Source organism: Brassica napus, chromosome A5, assembly GCF_020379485.1.
Source record: "Brassica napus cultivar Da-Ae chromosome A5, Da-Ae, whole genome shotgun sequence".
NCBI classification, from domain to species: Eukaryota; Viridiplantae; Streptophyta; class Magnoliopsida; order Brassicales; family Brassicaceae; genus Brassica; species Brassica napus.
In genome coordinates this window covers 21750385-21762794 of record NC_063438.1, presented here as the reverse complement: position 1 = coordinate 21762794, position 12410 = coordinate 21750385, and the positions used below count along the sequence as shown (strand labels likewise).

Here is a 12410-nt window from a genome sequence, read left to right as displayed (position 1 = left end):
CTCTTTAAGCTTCCCAATAGGAGATGTTAGACTCACGGGAGTGAATGAAATTAAAAACAACTCAAATTACAAAGATAAGGAAGCTGAGAAGGCAAAACACTTAAGTGAGGGCAGCAAATCAACTTGGTCAACTCTTAAAAATCCTTAATCTCAAAGATTATTAAAAAAACATGATATGTGCCACTAACTTGTTTGTTTAATAGTGATTACCATAATGATTAATGCTAAATAATGTAAATTAAATAATCTTAGCCCTCCAGAACAAGAAGACCTTTCTTGTTTCGTTATCAAACTTTTGTGAAGTGAGTAGGCTGTGATAATGATCAGACGATATTAAAAACGTGACAAAATTAACAACAAGGACCTCACAAGAGATAAAAGATATAGGTTACACCTAGAACAAACGGCATAAAGTAGAATGGAGTCTGAGCAAGAAAACCACCATGTAGTCTAAATCAGATGTTAACAAAATTAATGTGTGGTTCTCTTTTTAATATTGTAGTACTAATCACAGAAAAGCTAAAAACGGTACGATAAATTAACAACCATTGCTGGTGGCTGTCAGATATCAGAATCTGTTTTTTACCAAACTGAGGTCGCAGAATATGGACCATTAAGTGCTAAAAACCAATCATTTAACACTGAAAAACATACTGAGAGAGCAGTAAATGTAACAGTACTACCAAAAACTTTGATGTTTATACTTTATTGAAGAGACAACCTTGGAATATTAGAGAATAGAGAGTGCGCTGCTAGAAGAGAGGGTAAGCTAAAAATACTGCATCAGAACATGGTTTTCAAATCCATATTTAAATTCAACTAAATATCATCATCTCTTCATTGGCTGGCGCCAACATATTCTCAGTTTGTTGGGAGATTGGATTGGTAGTCGACAGGTCTTTTTGGGCCTATAAATAAAGCCCAACAAATAACGGTTAAGTTCTTGTCAAATTTTGATTCGTGTAAATAATTCACTTTTTTCAGCAATAATTCATTAACTTTAATAATTGAAGATGTCCTTCATTTTGTAAAGGTACACTTCTTTTTTTTTTGATCAACGTAAAGGTACACCATACCTCAAATTAAATAGAAAACTAGATCTTTACCCGCGCAACCGCGCAGATTTTTATTTTCATTTATTTTTATATAAATATTTTATTTTTAATTCTAAATTGGTATATATTATAATATATATGTGTCTATCAATTTTTAAAACATAATAAATTTGCGGTATATTTTTTTCATTGAATAGATTATTTCAAACTTTCACATATATTTGTATCTTCTTCTATATATATATTTTTGGATTATTATTTCATAGTTAAAATCGTAACTATATATATAAAGATTAGTAAAATATTGTTTTATTGGATGACAAAAAAAATTGTTTTATTGTCATATTCAAAAATATTGTAACATTTCACAAATTTAGAAAGTTTTTAAAAAATTAAACTTTCCACTTCATAGATTTATATTATCGAGTAAATAATTAAACATTTAGTTTTTGTTTAATTTTTAAAATAAACTATATAGTTTAAAATTTGTTTTTATCGGTTTAAGGTAGTAAATATTAATCATTTTTAGATAATAGTATGATTTTTATTATTAAAAAAAAATCTTTATAATTTTAAAAGTTAACATCGACAAATATTTAACATATTTAACATATAGAAGTATAGTATTACAACATTAAATTATATCTATTTAGTTTATATTATCTATAAATCCAATGGATCATATATTGTTTAAATCCAATTATTGATAGCTCAATAAAAATTTCTGGTAGATCCAAAATTTAAATGATAAGTAATAAGTCCATTACATCTATTTTTTTAAAAATCACACATGAATCAAGGTTGTAACTTCTGTTTTAATATATAAGATTAAATCTGACTATCTATTTTATTTTGGCATCATTTCTTGTTTTTCTAACATATTTCTTTTTCAATTATTTTATTTATCTATTTTAATGTCGAATTTCATCAGTAAATTTACAATTTTCTGTGTTTAAAGATCATTAATATGGTGCTTAAAAGGATTTAAAATGAGAAGTTGGCAAAACGAATTTAATGTACATTATCGGACGTATGGGTGTTACATGCTTGTATCATTTACTTTCAAAAACTTTATTTTAGTATACATACAAATATATACTACGGTGTGTCAATGGGAACAATATATTAACAGATAAGTAAATCGGGAACTTCCATGATTGAAAAAACACTTCAACAGTATACCAGACAATATGATTTTTAAATATAAAAAATGAACGATCCATTGGGTTTTTACTTTTTATTACATGTAGGGCTTAAACCATTTTCAGTTTAGAGGTAATCAATCCATATCCCAGAAAAGCAAAAACAAACTTTATGGGTGGATCGTGGTGTGCCACTACTAGTAAAGTTAAGAGGGAGAAAAGATAGATCTCTAGGATCAATCAACCCGTTAATTACATTCTAAATCCAGATAAAACTAACCTTAATTGACTTTTCTACAAGAAAAGAACATGAATGTGGCCTGCCATATCCCCAATATATTATTTGAGAAGCATTGTAACATTTTTTGTAGCCACGTGTCATCACTAGAATGAATCTTAGAATCCTTAGAGAAATAGGTTGGTTCATCTAAATATATAAAGCTTTTTATTAAATCACAATAAATACATTATTAATGTGCTTCTTTATTTCCTTAAATAAGATTACGAAATTGCCTAATGTGGCTAAAGTATATATGACAATTAATGATTTTGAAAAATAAATATTTGATAAAAATAAGTGTGTATTATAATTATATTTGTTTAATTTTAAGCTATTAAAATAAATTAAACAATCATAGTAACCATATAATAAAAATTTTAAAAAATTATTTACATATTATATTTTGAATTTTTAAAAACAAGTATAAATTACTAAAACTGTTAAAAGTTTTACATTCAAATTTTGTGATCTATGATTTAAAACTTTTGTTATGGCATGATACAAATAATTAAAAAATAATATAAGTTGAAAGTCTCATTTAATAAGTATCAAAAATAAAAGATATATAAATATATGTATCATTTTAAATTAAATTATATGCCATATAAAAATACATAAATATCTTAATTTTGAAATTACTTTGAACATTTTTTTGATAAAAATTTTGAAAAAATATTGACAGCTTAATTTCTTAAAATATTATAAATTACTTAAACCATTAATCCCACAGTAAAAATTTTGTTATCACTAATTTAGACTTTTTGCTATAACATATACAAATGATAAAAAAAAAAAATATGAGCAAAAAACATCATCTAATAAATATTAATATTAAAATACACCATATATATGTTACTATCATTTAAAGTTAATTATATATCATATCAAATAGAAAAAATATTTTTTCGATTTATAAAATTTATTTATATGTTCGCACCAATTTAATTATATAAGTAGTAGATAATGACTTTTTAATTATTCAATATATATTTCTTATTTCATAATATGTTATAAACATATAATATATAAAATAATTTATATATATAATGTTCATCCTGCGCAAGGCGCGGGTCTTAACCTAGTTAACTTTATATTATAAAAACATGAACATGGCCTGCCTCATATAACCCGTATAATAAAGAGTGGGAATTAAATGTAATCATAATAGTAGTTATAAAAATCAGAAGTAGTTTTCGTGATGATGGACACAACGTTTTCGTAGGTGCCAGCTTAACCCTCTCCCTCTCTCTTTTCGATTCTACTTACCACGTGCGATTCACGTGGATCGCGAAAAGTTGACTTTTTTAGTTTTCATCTCTCAACATACATGTAAAGTTTACGAGGATGAATCATAGTGTTTTTTTTACTGTTGGGCAGAACACGACGAGGATTCTAGTATCATTGCTCAGCTTGCTAGTTGCTATGGCCCCGATGATTTGATCTAACTATCGTACGTTAAGTATACTCGGGTTGTTATCTCTATATGGAATCCAATACACACGTGTGTCCCACTTTCTGTAAATCAAAATAACCTATAAATATCCTGAACAGGTTTTTTTTGTTGTTGTTCAACATCCTGAACAGGTTAAATATCCAATTCATGATAGATAAGCTATTAATACAAGTGCTCTATGCCAAGAGCCTCAAAACTTTGAGTCTATACCTGACGTTAGTGCTTGATATTCAGAAAGAACTTATATCCTCAAATATATATATATATATAGTTTTTTTTTTTTGAACTTCTCAAATATATATATAGTTCAAATAGGTTATCATCAGCTAAGAGAGTTTTGACGTTAAGAGTACATGCATGGCATAATAAAATGGCTAGACTCAATGTATTGGTATCTCAACTCGACATTATTTATACCAAACATATGGCAAACATACAAATTTAGACATACAAAACTATTATCTAGGTGTCAGCAAGCATAGGTGATATAATCCACACTCTATGCGGGATTAATTTATGTAAACAATTATATTTGGTGATGAATAATTGAGAAAATATATTGAATAATTGAAAAACCATTAACTATTAAATATATAATTAAATTGGTGCAAACACATAAATCAAATAAATCACATTTGTTTATTTACTATCATTTTATGATAAGTAAATCTAAACAATACATTTATCTATTTTGTATATAAGTAAATTAAATGATATTAGCATAGATATATAATATATTTTAGTATGGTTGTCTATTAAATGATACTTTATAAATCATATGATAATATGATCATTTGTATATTTTTCTAATATATTTTTTTTAAAATCATTGATAATAAAAATTTCAAATTGGAAGTTTTAATAAGTTTAAAATTTATAAATATTCTTGAAAATTAATTGCAAATTTGAAATTAAAATATTTATGTTATTAGAGATATAAGTGAACTTTTATTAATTTTCTTAATTAGTATGCAAAATGTCGTAGTGACATTTTTCAAGAAAAATAGTGAATATATCCTGACACATCATGGAAGTCACCTTCTTTCACGGTATGATCTATTGAAACTATGTAAATGTAATCTCTTTGTGTATAAGAATGATGTATAAGAATAACTCTCTTATATAAATCTCTCAAAGGAAAACTCACTCAAAACCTTGAATCTCAAACTCATACAAAATCCTATCATCACTCGATGGATCCTTATAACAAGCTAAACATAGATCCTAACCGAATACAAAGATATGATATGCTTATAGATAACTCCCAACACATCTCTATCCTTATCTTCTCAACAACCGGATTAGGATTGTCTTTAGCTTGCTTCTCACGTCATCACTCTTGTCTCAATAACTTCAAGCTTACTCCAACATTCTCCTCCTTAAGCTTGAAGTTAACTTGTGCTGCATCTTGGACACCAATAAGCTCTCTCATCTCATTGAACTTAATCCTTCCAAGTCCTTTCGTCAAAATGTCTGCCTTCTGTTTGCTTCCTGAAACATGTTCGACCTCCACCTGTCCATTCTCCACACACTCTCTTATGAAATGGTACCTTCTATGAATGTGTTTAGACCGACCATGAAAGACAGGGTTCTTGGTCAGTGAGATTGCAGACTTGTTGTCCACTCGAATGGTCACTCGTTCACACTTGCCTCCGGTGATCTCACTTAAGAGCTCTTGAAGCCATATTGCCTGCTTTGCTGCCTCAGTCGCCGCCATAAACTCAGCCTCACAGGAAGATAATGCAACAGTTTCTTGCTTCTGAGAACACCAAGTGATAGGACTCTCATTCAGATAGAATATGTGTCCCGTAATACTCTTACCATCATCAACATCCACGTTAAGAGAGCTATCACTGTATCCTAACAGTCTCACAGTGTTTGCACGCTTGTAGGTAAGACCATAGGAGAGAGACCCGCGTAAATACCTCAGCACCTGCTTCAGAGCCGCATCGTGTGATTCCTTGGGGTCGAGCATGTATCGGCTAAGAACTCCAATGCTGTACGATAAGTCAGGACGCGTGTGGATCAAGTACCGTAAGCACCCAATACTCCTCCTGTATTTCTTCTCATCAACACTACGCTCCTCTACTGCTTTTGACAATCTCAAGTTCATATCCATCGGCACAGAAACAGAGTTGCAAGCATCCATACCCGTCTCGACAAGGATTCTTGATGCATACCTTTCCTGTCTCAACGTGATGCCACCTGCGTGTTGTAGTACTTCAATCCCCAAGTAGTATGTGAGTCTACCCAAATCACTCATTTCGAACTTTGCAGCCATCTCCTCCTTGAACTCATTTATCATCCGTAAATCTGAACCCGTCACAAGTAAGTCGTCTACGTAAACAGCAACGACAAGAATATCATCGTTCTTCTTCCTCTGGTATAGTGAGGGTTCCTTGGAACAGCGTGTGAACATCAGCTCTCTCAGTATCTTGTTCAGCTTATAGTTCCAGGCTCTAGGAGCTTGCTTTAGGCCGTAGAGTGCCTTAGAGAGCTTATAGACCTTTTCTTCACTTCCTTTGACTTCAAAACCCTCTGGTTGCTTCACATAAACCTCCTCCTTAAGATCACCATGGAGAAACGCGGTTTTCACATCAAGGTGATGTACTTCCCAGCCATGAGAAGCTGCCAAAGCAATGATGAGACGGATTGTTTCTAGTCTTGCAACAGGTGCGAAGACTTCGTCGTAATCTATCCCATGTCTCTGCACATACCCCTTTGCTACAAGTCTTGCCTTGTACTTGTTCACACTTCCATCTGGATTACGCTTTATTTTGAACACCCATTTTAGTCCAATGGCTTTAGCTCCTGCAGGGAGATCAACAAGAGTCCATGTGTGATTCTTCTCGATAGAAGCTATCTCATCTTCACAAGCTATCACCCACACTGTCATACTTTTAGCTTCTGAAAAATCCCATGGCTCTTCATCTATTGTCATCAGAAGCCACTCACATTCTGTTTCAGCCAAGAGGATATAATCAGACAGGTACTCCGGCACTGTCTTGTTTCTTGTTGATCGTCTGAGCTGTGGTTCCTCCTGCAGCTCATCTTCATCATCAGAAATCTCCACAACATCCTTCTCAATCTTTTCATCGCTCTTGTCTACTTCCTCCTCGTCGTTCTCTGTAGTGACAGCATTACCATCTTCCTTAGACTCCACGTTATACTCGACTTCTCCAAGTCCTCTGTTTCCAAACTTTCCAAGATTAATGCTGAACGAGCCTACATTGCTCTCGCAGCTGTTCCACTTCCAGCCTTCTTCTTCCATAAACACCACATCTCGACTGACGGTGATTCTTTTGCTCGACGGGTCAAACAAACGGTAGGCTTTAGTACCAGGTTCGGTTCCGAGATGCACCAAGGCTCGTGACCTATCATCCAACTTCTTCTTGTGTGGAGCTTCTACTCTCGCGTACCCAACGCAACCAAAGACCTTTATGTGTGAGATATTTGGTTTACTTCCTCGAAACATCTCGTATGGAGTTTTACACAACAGAGTTCTTGTCGCAGAGCGATTGATGAGATAAGTAGCATGTCTCACAGCTTCTCCCCACATGTAATTAGGAACTCTCATGTGTTTCAAGATACTCCTTGTCATCTCCAGTATCGTCCTGTTACGCCTCTCAACAACTCCGTTTTGTTGGGGAGTGTACGGTGCTGTCAAATGTCTCTGAATCCCACTTTCTTCACAGAAGCCGTTGAACTCATGCGACGTAAACTCTCCTCCTCTATCCGTTCGGAAAGTTTTGATTGAGATGCCTGTTTCTTGTTCTATTGATGCTTTGAACTTCTTGAACCTTCCAAAAGCTTCACCTTTTTCCTTCAAAAGCATTGTCCACATGTAGCGAGAGTGATCATCAATTATCACAAATACGTATCTGTTTTGACCGATCGTTGGAGGGTTGATTGGACCGCATAGATCTCCGTGGAGTAGCTCAAGTCTTTGTGTAGCTCGAAACTTTGTTGATTGGGGAAAAGGTTTTCTTGTTTGCTTGCCAAGTAAACAGGAAACACACGTACTCTTTGTGATTGATATCTTCGGTATTCCTGAGACAAGTTCCTTATCAACCATCACCTTTATGTTGTCGAAGTTGATATGGCCCAGCCTTGCGTGCCACTTGGTTGATTCATTTGACGTTATCACTTGCAAGCATTTAGTGTTCTCAGCCTCCAGAATGACCTTGTACAGTCGGTTCCGTCCTCTGCTACTCTCAATCAGTAGCCTCCCATCACGGTCATACACGTAAAGAAGATTCTTCTTCATGCTGATCTCACAACCCGCTTCTGTAGCTTGACCCAAGCTTATTATGTTGCTCCTGAGAGCCGGTATGAAATAAACATTTGAAATAGTCTTCTTCATGCCATTTCCCAAGATAAAGCTAATGGATCCCTTTCCCTTTATGTCAATACGCGAGTCATCACCAAACTTGACCTTGCCAGTAATTGTCTCGTCGAGTGAGGTGAAGTAAGAGTGATCTCCCGTCATGTGGTTGCTTGCACCGTTGTCTAGATACCAAACATTACTCGTGTCTACGGTCGACTCAAAGGTGTTTGGTTTTACCTTTTCTTCATTGAGAAGCACCACTTCGTTCAACATTAACTCATCAGCCTCATGTGTGTCTTCTTCTTTGGTCTCTTGAGCCTCCTGCAGTTTCAGTAAACGATCAGGACAGTCCGTAGCATAATGTCCCAATTTGTCACATCGATAGCATGTAATCCTCGATGCATCTCTCGTCTCCTTCGCATAATTGTATCGGCCTCGGCCTCTTCCTCTACCATAGGTTCTTCCTCCACGACCACGGCCTCTGTATTCACTGTTAGAACCACGGGCCTGTTGCTCTGAGCTAGCATACATTAGTTTGCTCTGTTCATCAGACGTCTCTTCTTCCTCGCTGATACGTTCTTCGTAGGCCTTTAACCGTCCGATAATGTCCTCAAAGCTCGTGGTCTTGAGGTCCAGTACTTGCTCCAATGCAGCCACAATGTGTATGTACTTTCTGTGAGGAAGACTTTTAAGAAACTTCTTAACAAGCTTCGGTTCTTCTATTTCTTCTCCAAGCGCAGAAGATTTTGAAGAGATCTCAGAGATTCTCCCCGTAAACTCATCAATAGTCTCATTGTCTTTCATCTTTAGACGGTCAAACTCTGCCATGAGTGTCTGTAAGCGAGCTTCCTTCACCCTATCAGCCCCCATGTGTCTTGTTCTAATTGCCTCCCAGATTTTCTTTGCTGTGTCCAGCTCCCCGACTTGCAGGACAAGAGTTTCAGGTATTGACTGAATCAGCAACGCCATGGCCATGTTGTTCTTATCATCATCTCCCCCTTCAGACTCAATAATTTCCCACACCTTGTGCACCTTCAGTAGAATCTTCATTTTAATCGCCCATACAGTGTAGTTTGTAGTAGTCAGGATGGGACATTTGATCGATGATGATCCTGTCTCTTTCTTCACCGTAGCAACCGTAAGGTCTCCCGTAGGACCTATAAGGTCTCCCATAGTTTCAACGTTTATGCTCTGATACCAATTATTGAAACTATGTAAATGTAATCTCTTTGTGTATAAGAATGATGTATAAGAATAACTCTCTTATATAAATCTCTCAAGGGAAAACTCACTCAAAACCTTGAATCTCAAACTCATACAAAATCCTATCATCACTCGATGGATCCTTATAACAAGCTAAACATAGATCCTAACCGAATACAAAGATATGATATGCTTATAGATAACTCCCAACACATCTCTATCCTTATCTTCTCAACAACCGGATTAGGATTGTCTTTAGCTTGCTTCTCACATCATCACTCTTGTCTCAATAACTTCAAGCTTACTCCAACATGATCTTACTATTCCACTTAAAAAAAAAACGATTCGATTCAAATAGAAAAAGAATTAATTAAGTTGAATTTTGTGAAATCTAGATGAACAAGCCAACCACGACCATCGTTGCCTGGATTGACTCGGTTAACACTAGCTAAATAAACAAAAAGAAAAGAAAAGAAAAATGAAAATGTCATTATACGCCGAGTCCGATCACAGTGTCAAGCCATATCAGCAAAAACAAACTAAATCTTAATTAATCCAACGGCTGAGATCACTAATTAAATTTTAAAAAGGAATTACCACGAGGGAAAAGGCTGTCTGACAGCCAGGTCACGTTATCTTTACCTGTGGCCGAAATGATTCTTCTTTTTTTTGTTTGAATGGCCGAAAAGAAAGTTGAACAGATAATAAAACCCGCCTTATAAATTCAACATCACTTCTCCTCCTTCTTTGGCCGTTTTATTATCTCCGGCGAGAAGAGAAAGAAGAAAGTTTAGATCGGAATCGTCTTGGTTCCTCGTTTCTTCTTCGATCCCATCTTCTTCTTCCGATCTTTCTTTTCCAAGGTATACTTTCTGGATCTACTTTATCTGTTGGATCTAGATGTTTGTTTCCGGAACTTGGTAGAGATCTGGAACTTGAATTTGGATCTGTGAACTCTCTATAGTCGGTTGACATTCCTAGAAATCGATTTCAGTTGACCGATCTCGAACTTGAATTTGGATCCGTGAACATTCCTAGAAATGGATTCAGTTGAGTTGACCGATCATCTTTTAGCTCGATGGAGCCACCTGTATCTGTGTTTGACTTTGATCTTGATCTCGATAGGGATAGATCCAGATTCAGATCATCTGGTTTTCATTTGTAAAATATCTTAACTGTTAAGGCTAGATTGAAATCTCAACTGTTACGGTTAGTTAAAGTTTGAGTAGCGATTGAGGATAATCTTGCAGCTTCTCAAACTTTAACTAACCGTAATTAGAAGTTATTTATGATTAGTTCTTGATTTAATCAAGGTTCATTTTCAGAGTATTCAACTATTTGTGTGTTTGCAGCTTATAAAAAATGGCTGAGGCTGATGACATTCAACCAATCGTCTGTGACAATGGTACCGGAATGGTCAAGGTTAGTTACTTATCCTCTCTTTACTCTTTTCATCAGATCTGTTGATGTTTCTTTTGTTTTGATGATACACTTTGTGTACAGGCTGGTTTCGCCGGTGATGATGCTCCCAGGGCTGTTTTCCCTAGTGTTGTTGGTAGGCCAAGACATCACGGTGTCATGGTTGGGATGAACCAGAAGGACGCCTACGTTGGTGACGAAGCGCAGTCCAAGAGAGGTATTCTCACCTTGAAATACCCTATTGAGCATGGTGTTGTGAGCAACTGGGATGACATGGAGAAGATCTGGCATCACACTTTCTACAACGAGCTCCGTATTGCTCCTGAGGAGCACCCGGTTCTTCTTACCGAGGCTCCTCTTAACCCAAAGGCCAACAGAGAGAAGATGACCCAGATCATGTTCGAAACCTTCAACTCACCAGCTATGTATGTCGCCATCCAGGCTGTTCTCTCCCTTTACGCCAGTGGTCGTACTACCGGTTAGTACTTCTTAAAACTCTCTTTGTAGTCATTGATGATCTTGAAACTGAGAGCTGATTGTCTCTTCCTTGAACAGGTATTGTGCTGGATTCTGGTGATGGTGTGTCTCACACTGTTCCAATCTACGAGGGTTTCTCTCTCCCACACGCTATCCTCCGTCTCGACCTCGCTGGTCGTGACCTTACTGATTACCTCATGAAGATCCTTACCGAGAGAGGTTACATGTTCACCACAACAGCCGAGCGGGAAATTGTAAGAGACATCAAGGAGAAGCTCTCCTTCGTCGCTGTCGACTACGAGCAGGAGATGGAGACCTCCAAAACCAGCTCCTCCATCGAGAAGAACTACGAATTACCCGACGGACAAGTGATCACCATCGGTGCCGAGAGATTCAGGTGCCCAGAGGTCCTGTTCCAGCCGTCGTTCGTGGGAATGGAAGCTGCTGGAATCCACGAGACAACCTATAACTCGATCATGAAGTGTGACGTGGATATCAGGAAGGACTTGTACGGAAACATTGTGCTCAGTGGTGGAACAACTATGTTCTCGGGGATTGCAGACCGTATGAGCAAAGAGATCACAGCACTTGCACCAAGCAGCATGAAGATTAAGGTGGTTGCACCTCCCGAGAGGAAGTACAGTGTCTGGATCGGTGGTTCCATTCTTGCTTCCCTCAGCACATTCCAGCAGGTATATATATTCACATGATTTTTTTTTCAAACTCTGCAAATATTACTAAAGGAGCTGATTGTTTATATCTTTGGTGTCATCAGATGTGGATCTCCAAGGCTGAGTATGATGAGGCAGGTCCAGGAATTGTTCACAGAAAATGCTTCTAAGCTGTCTCAGGGAGAAGGCTCAAAGCTGGGTTTTATGAATTTTTTATATTTGCTTTCTCCATTTGTTTGTTTCATTTCCCTTTGATTTCGTTTATGTGTGTGATAAACTCTCTGGGTTTTACATTACGTCTGCGTTTCAAGAAACCTTTGCGTTTTAGTCCCTTGTTTTGTAGCCCTGAGTGATCGAATTGATATATGCCTCTTTATTCCTTA

The 12410-nt window shown here is 36.0% G+C and overlaps 1 protein-coding gene across 1 annotated transcript; it reads left to right on the top strand.

The window, feature by feature from the left end:
• Positions 1–10078: 10078 nt before the first annotated feature.
• On the top strand, positions 10079–12410 carry LOC125608970 (actin-2). Its single transcript, XM_048779636.1, has 5 exons — positions 10079–10323; positions 10813–10882; positions 10964–11357; positions 11435–12048; positions 12132–12410. The coding sequence occupies exons 2-5, from the start codon at positions 10823–10825 to the stop codon at positions 12195–12197; spliced, it is 1134 nt and encodes a 377-aa protein (XP_048635593.1). The 5' UTR covers positions 10079–10323; positions 10813–10822; the 3' UTR covers positions 12198–12410.